Here is a 13023-nt window from a genome sequence, read left to right as displayed (position 1 = left end):
CGGCGGGTGGTGCTGAAGCCACCAACCAGCTCCGCCTCTACTAGTCACGTCGGATGACCGACCCGCGAATAAACGAGGCTTTATAAACTAGCAAAACATCAACAATTTAATAACAATCTGAATCCATTCAAGTAAGTAGCATGACAGGGATGGAAACAAGAAAAAAAAAAAAAAAAACTCCTACAGACCCCCTCTCTCCCACGTAAAGCATAGAGGCGTGTTAAATAATAACTGCAAATGATTATAACAATAATATCATCAATAACAGGAACCAAAAAAAAAGAGCTCATTCCCACGGCAACGCACGATGGCAGTCCACGTGTCCTTAGTGTTAAACAGAGACTTCCCTGCTGAAGGATCACAGTAGCGGGGTCAGCGGTCACTTGGGGGGGCGGGGCCAGAGACGGCCACGGCCCCGCCCACTGCGCACACAACACAAACACATATGGCTGCTTAACACTTAACACGCGTCCCTGGCAACATGGCTCCACCCCTGGGCATGGCCAGTCCTTGGCTCCTCCCACCGGTCCTGGACACTCTTTGGAATGATGAAGTTCGGCGGTGTTATGGGATGGGGGCTATTCTGTAATCAGGCACGTCATGTTAAAAATAGAGAATTTGGATTTCGGAATGTGGTAAAAAAAAAAAAAAAAAGCACCGCTGGTGAAGAGAAGACGGAATCTGGACGCGTGGCGGAGGATGTGGATGTGTAACAGTCGTAGTCTCGCTGGTCAGCCGGGTCATGGACCGGAATGTTCTATGTCTGAGCAGGTCCCACACATTCTACAACCCGTGGCCACGCCCACACAGCCCAGCTAGAACCTGACCACAGAACACGTGCTGAAACAGAACGGCAGTCACCTGTGGGTTAATGTTGCATAGGATGATGGGTGATAAGGGGTCCCTGAGCGTTTCTAAGAGCAACGGGGGTCGCCAGGGGAAACGGAGCACAGTGGAGGTCTGTGGAGGAACCAGGAGAACTTCTGTCATGTGCTCCAATGATCCACACTGTTTCACAGACAAAAATAACTATTTCATGCACTCGGTAGAATTTGAGTTCCATTGGTTGAGGGTTTTTCTTTTCTTTTAGCCAATAATATGATCCTGAAGATGCCAGAAGAATCTGTAAGACTCACCAATCAGCAAATTTCCAACATTGCTCATGAACTGATGGGTAAAAGACGAACATGAGGAACTCGAGCTTTTAAAGTCCCTGACACCAGAAAAAGAGCCCTGAAGAGGCGTGGCCTGGGGAATAACCGAGCCCCTCCCAACATCAAGTGGCTGGGATACCAGTCTGCCTCTGGGTTCTCGGGATGTTGGACGATGTGGGCACTGCTCAGCTGAAACTCGGGGGTCTTCCAGGACCACGATTCTTTCTCAGGACATGTCTGTGGGAAGGAGGTGGGGTTTTTTATATAAGTGGGCATAAGAGCTTTAAACCAGCTAAAGTCCAGGCTACCTAAAGGAAAACGTTCGTTCTCGTTTTAAAGCATGAGGGCGGAGCTAGACGTCATTCTCAGATTGCCTCACACACTCGTGGCGGGAGGAAAAGGGAAGAAACACAAAGGGCGACACCCCTTTTTTGACAGCACCAATCCCTGCCCTTCCTCTCAGAGGCGCATCACTGGCTTTGTCAGTCTAAAGGTTGGAGTCCAGCGAATCACAGAGCAGCTGAACTAACCAACCACAGCTGTCCTGTCCACGCCCGCTCTCCTGTAATATAATATTCCATTTTTTTTTATAATAAACTTAGTTAAGTATAATAAAGTAGAAAAATATCAGATAACATGTACACAGTTAGTTTAGTCTTTTTGTAGTGACCGCTTCTTGCTTGGTAAATTTTTTTCTTCGTCTTCTTTTTTCGGCCGGAACAGAGTTCCAGTTCCACTATGAAGCGTTAAGCGTGAGCTTTCATTTCCACTTCATAACGTTGACATTCTGTCCATTCCATCTGTAGAAAGAGATCAGGTTCATGTCAGGGCCAGAATTTTCATTCCTCAACATACATTTGAAAAACTGGCAAATTGAATCTTTTATAAGGTTTCAATTAGTCTTGACAAAAGGGGGCGGAGTCAACATGAGCAATAGTTCTGTTTAATTTGGGGCGGTGGTGGCCTAGCAGTACGGAGGCACAATCGAATTTTAATCATGATCACGGCTTAAATTAAGTTGTCCCTCATTTGGGGTTGAAAAAGTTGCATACACCATAGTTATGTACACTAGATGTCAGATTCAGCCTCTCAGCATGCATTAATACTGGCGTCATATTTGGACGGGGTACTCTCCTCTGACAGTACGAGCAAAAATGACTGACTTTTGCACCACGTACGAATATAATGAGTGAATGAAGAATTAGTGCGTAACAATTAATAAGTTTGTATTTCATCATCTTGTATGTAACGAAATTTTGTGTTCGACAAGTAACGTTATTCGTCTTCCCACCCCACCACACAGGAAAGGCACAGCTGCTGTTCTGACTCTTCTATATATTTTATTTACTTCATGATCTATAGTTCTTGACAAATCTATACAAAAATGCCTCAGTTTATGGATATGCCTTGTCTATAGTTATTGTTTTCCGAAATAAGCAGGTAATTGGATGTTCATCTTTCGTATTAAATATAAAAAAATTAAGTATTTTCATAGTGAAATTTGGTCATCTCATAAGTTAGAAAATGTTGAAAAGCTGGTTTTTAATCGCCATAAATCTGAAAGTCTTGTTCACTTACTGTATGTTAAAAATAGAAAGTACACTAAAATGTGTTCTACAAAAAACGATGAATAATTATGTTACAATATTGATAAAAATAACTGGGATTATCATTTTGGTCATAATCGTGCAGCCCTACCTAGCGGTCAAGGGGCATGGTGGGGGATGATAACATGTAAGCACGTTGTAAGTCGATCTGGATAATGCCACTGAGGTCCCCACACACTGCTCCCCGAGCGCCTGTCAAGGCTGACTGTTAAATGCAGAGGACACGTTTTGTTGTGTGCACCGTGTGCTGTGAGGCAGGGTTTCACAATGACTAAAACGATCCCTTTCAATTGAAATATCATTATCATAAACACGCCCACATTACATGAACTCAGGTCCACCTCCTCTCTCATTTCTCAGAGGCCATGCAGATGTAATTCTGTTATATTTTGATGAATTCATGTAATTTATGGATCCCCTGTAGCTGTGAATTCATGAATTGATGTTCTAATTTACTTTGGATAAATGAGCAGAGCAGAGTGAGAAGATTAACTCACCACCTAAGGCGTGCTCCGTCATGCTGAGGCACAGCGACTCCAGCGTGGGGTTGATCTCCAGGTCCGTGCCCGGAACTTGGCATTCTGTGGGGAGAGGAAGAGACGTGGTGAGGCGGCTGGCGGTGCGGACCTCTGCGGTTCCGGAGGCGGGACGCGGACCTTGCTGTTGGAACAGCAGCATGGTTTGGGGCGTGGTGTGTACGGGCAGCGAGTGAGTCCGCTGGACCGTGCTGCGGCTCTGGCTGGGCATGCTGTTACTGCCACCGGGGTTGGCGAACCACAGGTTCTGTGGGAGAGGAAAGACGTGTAGGGATCAGAGCTGCCATCTTCTACGTCGTGGACACCCGGACCGGCCACCAACTTACATGCTTCCCCTGGCAGGCCAGCGCCGGGCTGGCGAGGGTGTGACGTGGCGATGTCCCCCCGATCCCACCCGGGCTCATCAGCCCCATGCGGCCGGATGGCAGCCCCCGGGGCGGCAGCTGGAACTGCCTGGGCGCCCGGCGGCCCAGAGCCCCGCCCACAGAACCGGCTGTGGGCAGAGAGTTGGAGCCGTACGGCCACCTGCAGGGAGGAGAGGAGGAGCAGGTCCAATCGCAGCAGGCATCAGGAGGAACAGGAAGTGGGGGCTGGAGAGAGGGATGGAGATCTGACCCTTTCTGGCGGTACATGGGCATCTCCAGCATGGCCTTCCGAGGAAAGAGGCGGAGCAACTTCAGCACTTGCTGTTTCCATGACACCAGTCGCTTCTTCTGTGTTTCAGTGAAGGCCTAATGAGAGAAAACCATCATCATCATCATCAGCCACTCTCCATTCTGACACCATGATGAAGGTGGTGACTCCTTCACCTCATGGGTTAAGCACTTCTCTATCAGCTGGAGGTAGCAGCTGATGTTTTCCTCGTCTGGCCGGGACACCAGCAGCTGGGTGCAGACTGTCACACACACACACACACACACACACACACACACACACACAGCGTTTTAACCAATCACAGACACAGTAGCGGACATGTGACCTGAAACCAGCTGAAGCGCTCACCTTTGCCCATGACTCGTGTGAACTGGCCTGCAATGTCACCGTCTGAGATGGGCGTGGCCGAGGACTCCCCGTCACATGCAGAGGGGCTGTTTGACTGGAAACTCTCCACCGACACGTCCTTGTCCTCTGCTGGTTTGGTGGGCGTGGTCCCAGGCTCCGCCTCCCTCTGGCTGGAGCTCAGCACGGCGTAGAGCTTGATTGGCGTGATGATGATCTGCTGCAGCTCCTGCAGGGCGTTACGTACGTTTCCTCCTTCCAGAATGTCCTGAAACGCAGCAGAGAATTTCTTCAGCACTCGTCAACCAATCCAGAACTTCATCTAAAGAAATGAAGCGCGAGGTGAATACCTTTTCTAACGACTTCAGGACGCTCTGCCTCTCTCTCAGCTTCTGGATACTCAGAGCAATTTTATGCCGCGCCCCTTTCGTGACGTTCTTCAACACACACACACACACACACAGTAGAATGAGTGGATGGTGTCTGTGAACATATGAAGAACATTGAGATGATTTCTCCTGACCTGGGACTCCAGGTGCTGCTCGGTGAGGATCATCATCTCCTCGTAGGTCATCTGGGAGAAGAGCGAGGCGTACTTGTGTAGGCGGAGACTCTTCAGCCAGGCCGGCACATCTGCAACACGAGTCGCCGCATCAGCACCCAGACGGCACATCGGCGCACAGGACACACGACCTCTGACCTTTCATGCCGCTGCCGTCCTCCTGGAAGGTGTTGCGGGCGGAGCCCTGCTCCTCCGTCTGCTCGCTGCCTGAGGACGCCACGCTGCTCTGGGGCGAGAGCGGCGCGTGTTCCGACGGACCGCCCGGGTTCTGCCGGACCCCCAGCTCCTCGGAACCGCAGGCCTGCTGGGACCGGCCGCCCGGGCTGGGCTGGACCTGAACCGCCATGCCTGGATGGGCAGAAGGAGGGACGTGTTTACGGTATAACTGGCCCTCGATATTAATCTCACTTCAAACTGTTTTTTACACCATTAAAGATAAAAAAAAAAAAAAAAAAAAAAAAAAAGTAAAAATGATCAGGGTCAGATTTAAATTTCCCTGTATATTCATACATCATTGTTGTTGAATATAGGCAGCTTGGCGTGTCGAATGGAACAAACCATTCGGGGGCCGGTCATGGCTGCCCACTGCTCACCAAAGGTTAAGTGCAGTTAAAGGCAGAGGACGCGCTTAACTGCCACCGTGTGCCGTGCTGCAGCGTTTCACAAGGCCAAAACCTCAACTCCATCTCTGACATCCTCTACATGCAACGTTTATTTTATCATGATGAAGCTCCATCAAAACTAGAGAGCAATAAGTACCTAGTAACTAAAACTGAGTGGCGTTTTTACACAGGCGTGACTTCCCTTGTTGGAATTAACGGTCAGAATGTAAATGTTAAATGTACTTTACAAGCAACCTGATGAAGTCCTTAAATTCTTCATTTTCACACCTAATATCTTGAAATTTTTGCCAATTTTTAAAGCAGAAGAGGCGTTGAGCAAAACAAAAACGCATAAATACATATCAGACTTTGGCTGCTGCATTATATGCTATTTACAAAATTCCCTGATAATTCCCTGACTTTCCCAGTCTGAAAACACCTTTACTGAAATTCCCTGATATTCCAGAAATTCCCTGAGCCCTGGGAACCCTGAAGAAATGGACAGGAGCGCCTGGCGATGTAAAAGGTGACTCTATACTACACTTTGGACTTGTCCACCTCTACAGCTGTAGGACTTTTTCCTCTTCTTGGACAAATCGTCACCAACCCTGCACTGACACCACTTGCAGGCTCACTCTACCCTGGAAGGGGGTCCCTCTCTATATCACTCCTTCCCAACGTTTCTTCCTTTCTTACTCTCTCCCTTTTATGTGCAGAAGGGTCAACTGTAGGGCCTGTCAAAGCCCATCGTGCCATACTGTATGTGACTATGGGCCATATAAGAAATAAATGTTGAGTGTTCCAGTAAATCTGTAAAATGTTTGAATGTACAACCGTATGGATTTTGTGATCCACCTGTGCCGCTGCTGTGGAAGGTCATGTGACCGTTCTGCCCAGATGGGGACGCCATGTCGTGCCAGCCGTGTCCCGTGTCCAGGCCCTCGTCCGAGCTCTGGCGGGCGTGGCAGGGGGGCGGGGCCCGCGCCGACAGCTGCTCCTCCAGGTGGTTGAGCCACATGGCCAGCGAGGTGCGGTCGTCCAGCGTGGTGGCGGGGTGGATGAGGGCGTAGCTCAGCAGCTGCCGGCTCTCCTCCACGAACAGGCTGCTGTCGATGGTGTGGCTGAGGACGCCCTGCAGCAGCTTCATGTATTCACACTTGGCCTCGCTGTTCCGCGGCTGCAGCAGCGGCAGGTGGGACAGCAGCAGGGACACCACCTTCTCCTTCGGCTCCTGCTGCCACTGGCTCACCACGGCTGCAGAACAAGCCAGACCGTCAATCTCAACACAGTTGGGGTTTTGTGGTCTAGGTCTATGAACAGCGATGGTATCGTTACCGTTACTGACGGTACAAACTTCACGTTAAAAGCCAATCAGAGGCAGAGGTGAGCGGGTCTTTACACAAATGTGCAGGAGAGACACGGCAATAGCGAGTCGAAAAGTGCCGTTTTTACACAGGCGTGACATCCCTTGTTGGAATTAACAGTCAGAATGTAAATGTTAAATGTACTTTACAAGCAACATGATGAAGCTCCATCGAAACTAGAGAGCAATAAGTACCTAGTAACTAAAACTGACTTTTTTTAATAGCGAGTTGAAAAGTGGCGTTTTTACAGTAGAGACACAGGCCTGACTTTCCCCTTGTTGGATTTAATGGTCAGAATGTAAATGTTAAATGTACCTTACAAGCAACATGATGAAGCCCCATCGAAACTAGAGAGTAATAAGTACCTAGTAACTAAAACTGACTTTTTTAAATAGCGAGTCGAAAAGTGGCGTTTTTACACAGGCGTGACTTCCCTTGTTGGATTTAACGGTCAGAATGTAAATGTTAAATGTACTTTACAAGCAACCTGATGAAGCCCCATCAAAACTAGAGAGCAATAAGTACCTAGTAACTAAAACTGACTTTTTTAAATAGCGAGTCGAAAAGTGGCGTTTTTACACAGGCGTGACTTCCCTTGTTGGATTTAACGGTCAGAATGTAAATGTTAAATGTACTTTACAAGCAACATGATGAAGCTCCATCGAAACTAGAGAGCAATAAGTACCTAGTAACTAAAACTGACTTTTTTTAATAGCGAGTCGAAAAGTGGCGTTTTTACACAGGCGTGACTTCCCTTGTTGGATTTAACGGTCAGAATGTAAATGTTAAATGTACTTTACAAGCAACATGATGAAGCTCCGTCGAAACTAGAGAGCAATAAGTAAGTAGTAAGTTTAAGGAGTGAGTGTTGGGTGGAAGGGATACCCGCGTTGTTGGCCTCGGCCTCCAGGATGTGGATCTCGGTGCAGTCGGACAGCCAGTGCTCCAGGCAGATGTGCAGGAAGCGGGCCTGCGTGCGCGACGCCCTCTTCAGCAGCGACAGCAGCGCCACCGTCTGCTCGCACTCGTTCCAGGCCTTGAACCAGTCCGTCAGGACGCCCACCTGGTCGCGGAACATCATGGCTCGCTGGGGCGGGGGTTTGAGGTTTTGGGGGGCGGGGTCTCTAGGTCAGGCGCAGGTGTGGTATCCCAGAGTGACGTTTCCGGAACGTTCTCCCAGGGCCAACTTCACATGGTTCAGGGGGGCGGCGTGGAAGTTTCTGGTAGGATCTGAGTCTCTGCGTCTGCAGGAAGGGGCGGAGTTCAGCTCAATTAGAGAGAAGAAACACATTTCAAGGTAAACAAGGTAAACCTGGGTCACGACCTCAAGACAAGAGGTCATACAGGTCACTTCCATCCAACATGACAACCCTGGTTCCGTGATTAATCAGCAATTAATCATGATCAAATCATCAGCAGCAGCCGCTGCCTGCACTGTATTCAGGTCACTTATTTATCGTCAGATTAATGATTCAGCACCTTACTGGCCACAGCAGGATTATAATTCCTGAGAAGAAAGATCTATTTTGCCGAAGCTGGTGCAGCATCACCACACCAGATATCTCTGGTAGCAGGTAAAAGATGATGATGATGAGGATAATGGTCATTATGATGTGCTCCTCCCAGCACCCCTGGTTATCATAAAGCCAGACTGTATCTGTACTAAGTGTCTGGCTCCTCTGGAGTGTAAATATGAATATTATAGCAGCAGACTCTCGGGGGTCAGAGGTGAAGAGACGGTCCTGCTGAGTGACAGGTGGAGGAAGGCCGGGAACGAACCTGCTCGGGCCTTCTCCGGGCCGCTCCGCGCAGCAGGCGGGTCCGGCGGCGCGTCGGGGCTTCACTGCGTCCGCCGCGCGTCGCGCTGGCAGCGGGCTCCGGTCCGGGGAGGTTCGGCGCTCTTTTCCGCGGCGATTTCAGCGTTTCTGCGCATTTCTGCCGCACTTTGTCTCCACCTCCTCCACCTCCTCCTCCTCCTCCGGCGGTTCGCGTTTTAATAGATCCGCGCTGCGGCGCGACTCGTCCGGACCGATCCGAGCGGAAACGGAGGCCGGCAGGCCGCTACGCGACCGCTGTGCGGACAACGCGGCTGCAGCGCGACAATAAAGCAGCGATTACGCCGCGTTTACTAGCGCCGAGTAAAACACACAGCAGCTACTCCGACTGCGCCGTGACGCGACGCGACGCGACGCGCTGCGTCATCACGCACGGGAGAAATCCGCTCGGCGCGCAGCGCGCATGCGCAGCCCGTCTCCATTCAGAACGTAATCTCATTAGATTTACGATATCTTCCGTTTAGGCCAATTTTTATAATAACCATCTGAACAGAGAATATATTATTATTTACACGTTTTCAATTACGTCGTAAAGGAGCAACATGATTAGAGCAGCGCCATCTGTCGGTCGGGCCGCGTTATTATCTGCACTAAAAGGATTAAAAGAAAATATTATCTGCAATAATGGGATTAAAATATGATCTGCACTTCCCCCAATAAAGGAGAAGAAGTGTGTAGCTTGCAGGTAGTTTGTTTCCAGAGATGAAGGTCACTATAATCTGTGTGTGTGGTTTGTAGTGTGAGGCGTGAGTGAGTGTGTGTGTGTGTGTGTGTGTGTGTGTGTGTGTGTGTGGTGTGTGGTACCTTGATGGATCGGGATTCGAACTGGCAACCTTCTGATTACAGGGCTGCTTCCTTAACCGCTAGGCCACCACTGCCCCTGTGTAGTGTGGTGTGAGTATGTGGTGTGTAGAGTGAGGCGTGAGTGAGTGAGTGAGTGTGTGTGTAGTGTGGTGTGTACTGTGAGGTGTGTGTGTGTGTAGTGTGGTGTGAGTATGTGGTGTGTAGAGTGAGGCGTGAGTGAGTGAGTGTGTGTGTGTAGTGTGGTGTGTACTGTGAGGTGTGTGTGTGTGTAGTGTGGTGTGAGTATGTGGTGTGTAGAGTGAGGCGTGAGTGAGTGTGTGTGTAGTGTGGTGTGTACTGTGAGGTGTGTGTGTGTGTAGTGTGGTGTGAGTATGTGGTGTGTAGAGTGAGGCGTGAGTGAGTGTGTGTGTAGTGTGGTGTGTACTGTGAGGTGTGTGTGTGTGTAGTGTGGTGTGAGTATGTGGTGTGTAGAGTGAGGCGTGAGTGAGTGAGTGTGTGTGTAGTGTGTACTGTGAAGTGTGTGTGTGTGTGTAGTGTGGTGTGAGTATGTGGTGTGTAGAGTGAGGCGTGAGTGAGTGAGTGTGTGTGTAGTGTGTACTGTGAAGTGTGTGTGTGTAGTGTGGTGTGAGTATGTGGTGTGTAGAGTGAGGCGTGAGTGAGTGAGTGTGTGTGTAGTGTGTACTGTGAAGTGTGTGTGTGTGTGTAGTGTGGTGTGAGTATGTGGTGTGTAGAGTGAGGCGTGAGTGAGTGAGTGTGTGTGTGTGTGTAGTGTGAGGTGTGTGATGTGTTGAGTGAGGCGTGAGTGAGTGTGTGTGTGCACGTGCGTGTGTGTGTGGTGATGTTGCCTGGAGATGCTTCCTGCACTTTATGCCCCACAGCGTCTCCTGAAGAACGTAATCTCATTAGATTTACGATATCTTCCGTTTAGGCCAATTTTTATAATAACCATCTGAACAGAGAATATATTATTATTTACACGTTTTCAATTACGTCGTAAAGGAGCAACATGATTAGAGCAGCGCCATCTGTCGGTCGGGCCGCGTTATTATCTGCACTAAAAGGATTAAAAGAAAATATTATCTGCAATAATGGGATTAAAATATGATCTGCACTTCCCCCAATAAAGGAGAAGAAGTGTGTAGCTTGCAGGTAGTTTGTTTCCAGAGATGAAGGTCACTATAATCTGTGTGTGTGGTTTGTAGTGTGAGGCGTGAGTGAGTGTGTGTGTGTGTGTGTGTGTGTGTGTGTGTGTGGTGTGTGGTACCTTGATGGATCGGGATTCGAACTGGCAACCTTCTGATTACAGGGCTGCTTCCTTAACCGCTAGGCCACCACTGCCCCTGTGTAGTGTGGTGTGAGTATGTGGTGTGTAGAGTGAGGCGTGAGTGAGTGAGTGAGTGTGTGTGTAGTGTGGTGTGTACTGTGAGGTGTGTGTGTGTGTAGTGTGGTGTGAGTATGTGGTGTGTAGAGTGAGGCGTGAGTGAGTGAGTGTGTGTGTGTAGTGTGGTGTGTACTGTGAGGTGTGTGTGTGTGTGTAGTGTGAGGTGTGTGATGTGTTGAGTGAGGCGTGAGTGAGTGTGTGTGTGCACGTGCGTGTGTGTGTGGTGATGTTGCCTGGAGATGCTTCCTGCACTTTATGCCCCACAGCGTCTCCTGAAGAGCGTAACATCTGAGGAAATTGATCCAGAACAGGAAGACCAATAGAAAGAGCAGGAAGTAGCTGGTCCAGAACCAAACCAACTTCAGTCTACCGCATCCATGGAAACAGAGGAAGGCCGTAAACGGCTTGTGTTTGGGAAAAACATGAGCAACCAGCATGAGTTCCATGATTTCCATGCTGGTTTGGTTGTTGCACGTGAAGCGGGTCTGCCAGGATGCAGAGAACGTTCTACATGGCGGATTCACCAGGGTTCCAGATGCAGCTGCCCTGACATCAGCTTCCCATCATAGGAAGTGAAAACGTTGGTAGAAAAACGATCCTGCTGAGTATCATAAACACACTGTAATGGGGTGCTAGTAGCCTAGTGGGTAACACTCTCGCATGTGAACCAGGAGACCCAGGTTCAAATCCCACTTACTACCATTGTGTCCCTGAGCAAGACACTTAACTCTGAGTGTCTCCAGGGGGGGGACTGTCCCTGTAACTACTGACTGTAAGTCACTCTGGATAAGGGCGTCTGGTAAATGCTATATGTAACGGAACATCAGGCTGCACTGTGGTCTTCAACCAACTGTGAACTTTCACTTCCTGTGATGGAACGTTGCACCGCCCTGATGTTCAGTTGAAACAGGAAGCTGATGCGAGCAGAGGAGGCTTCCTGCATCCGAGATCATGGTGAGGGGCTGAATCCGCCGTGTCCAACGTTCTCGTCACCGCAGTCCTGCTCAGCTCGTCTCGCAAAATGCAGAACGCTTTTTGGTGTTGGTTGGTGTTGTCGTGTTCTGCAGCGGTGCAGGGACGGGAAGTGAAGAACTTCCCGCCCTTCAGCATGAGCTTCGTCTCTCGCTCGGAACTCTGCTTTTCCGTTGATCAGGTGACCGATGTGCTCGTTTCTGAACTTTCAGGCCGACTCGCTGGTCGTGTGCGAGGTGGACGAGAGCCTGAAAGAGAAACTGAAGAAATTCCGCTTTCGGAAAGAGACCAACAATGCAGCCATACTGAGTGAGTTCCTCTTTATTCCTGCATTTCATCATCTCATCATCCACCATGAAAACTCACGGCTGATTCATGTCTCCTCGCCAGTGAAAATCGACATGCAGCAGCAGCTGGTGGTCCTGGAGCAGGAGTACGAAGTAAGATGGTTCTTCATCTCTCGCCACTGTTGAGGTCGGAGTTCAGCAGCCTCTGTTCCGTTTCAGGACGTCTCGCTGGACGAGCTGAGAAACGAGCTCCCGGAGCGGCAGCCCAGATATCCTTCAGACTTCTAAAGCGGTCCACCTTCACGTTCATCATCACCACCCTCCTTAACTCGCAGCTCCACGTTCATGGTGTACAGCTACAGGTACCAGCACGCTGACGGACGGGTCTCGTATCCACTCTGCTTCATCTTCTCCAGCCCTGTGGGTAAGTCCTGTTCCTGCACCTTCACCAGAGAGCCCCAGCCAGCCGAGTAGAGCCCTCACGACGGCGTGCTCCCCACAGGCTGCAGACCTGAGCAGCAGATGATGTATGCTGGCAGCAAGAACCACCTGGTCCAGGCGGCGGAGCTCACCAAGGTAACCAGGCCATCTCACGAGGACCATTTTACCCGGAAATCTCCACCTTTCTCAAGTAACAACGCGCTTGGACCTCGTGCAGGTTCCACTCAGAATTTAAAAAAAAATTAAAGAGATGTTTGGAGAAGCCATGACCTGTCCATCTTCAGTCTGATCACCAGGTCATCTTCTCATTCTCCTGCAGGTGTTCGAGACCCGAAACCCAGAAGACCTGTCAGAGGCGTGGCTCAAAGACAAACTGTCCTTCTTCCGCTGAAGTACAAGCCTCCAACGCTATAAAATAAAAGCCCTCGTGTCTCCAGAGGAGATGGTTCATGGTTGTGAATTCTGTACGAGGTTCTCGG

The 13023-nt window shown here is 49.7% G+C and overlaps 2 protein-coding genes across 5 annotated transcripts; one reads left to right on the top strand and one right to left on the bottom strand.

Moving 5' to 3' along the window:
* Positions 1–85: 85 nt before the first annotated feature.
* Positions 86–9018, bottom strand: samd4b (sterile alpha motif domain containing 4B). Of its 3 annotated transcripts, none has more exons than XR_003751638.1 (13): positions 8604–9018; positions 7710–8068; positions 6316–6714; positions 4997–5206; positions 4820–4929; positions 4647–4733; positions 4300–4564; positions 4107–4192; positions 3913–4028; positions 3624–3822; positions 3259–3544; positions 659–1954; positions 86–583 (listed from the first exon to the last, which is right to left on the bottom strand). XR_003751638.1 is itself a non-coding variant. In XM_029000287.1 (13 exons), the coding sequence occupies exons 2-13, from the start codon at positions 7903–7905 to the stop codon at positions 1926–1928; spliced, it is 1908 nt and encodes a 635-aa protein (XP_028856120.1). In that variant the 5' UTR covers positions 7906–8068; positions 8604–9017; the 3' UTR covers positions 86–1925. The 3 variants fall into 3 exon arrangements, 2 of the variants coding, with proteins under 2 accessions (XP_028856120.1, XP_028856119.1); XM_029000287.1 differs by having other exon boundaries at positions 86–1954; positions 3259–3342; positions 3418–3544; positions 8604–9017; XM_029000286.1 differs by having other exon boundaries at positions 86–1954.
* A 1990-nt stretch (positions 9019–11008) lies between these two features.
* gmfg (glia maturation factor, gamma) lies at positions 11009–12983 on the top strand. Of its 2 annotated transcripts, XM_029001147.1 has the most exons (7): positions 11561–11798; positions 12029–12125; positions 12207–12256; positions 12323–12372; positions 12445–12527; positions 12606–12679; positions 12864–12983. In XM_029001147.1, exons 1-7 carry the CDS (start codon positions 11796–11798, stop codon positions 12933–12935), a joined length of 429 nt encoding a protein of 142 aa, XP_028856980.1. In that variant the 5' UTR covers positions 11561–11795; the 3' UTR covers positions 12936–12983. The 2 variants fall into 2 exon arrangements, with proteins under 2 accessions (XP_028856979.1, XP_028856980.1); XM_029001146.1 differs by lacking the exons at positions 12606–12679; positions 12864–12983 and having other exon boundaries at positions 11009–11888; positions 12323–12583.
* The last annotated feature ends 40 nt before the right edge of the window (positions 12984–13023 follow it).

This window comes from Denticeps clupeoides, chromosome 13, assembly GCF_900700375.1.
Source record: "Denticeps clupeoides chromosome 13, fDenClu1.1, whole genome shotgun sequence".
NCBI classification, from domain to species: Eukaryota; Metazoa; Chordata; class Actinopteri; order Clupeiformes; family Denticipitidae; genus Denticeps; species Denticeps clupeoides.
This window is presented reverse-complemented; position numbering and strand designations above follow the sequence as displayed.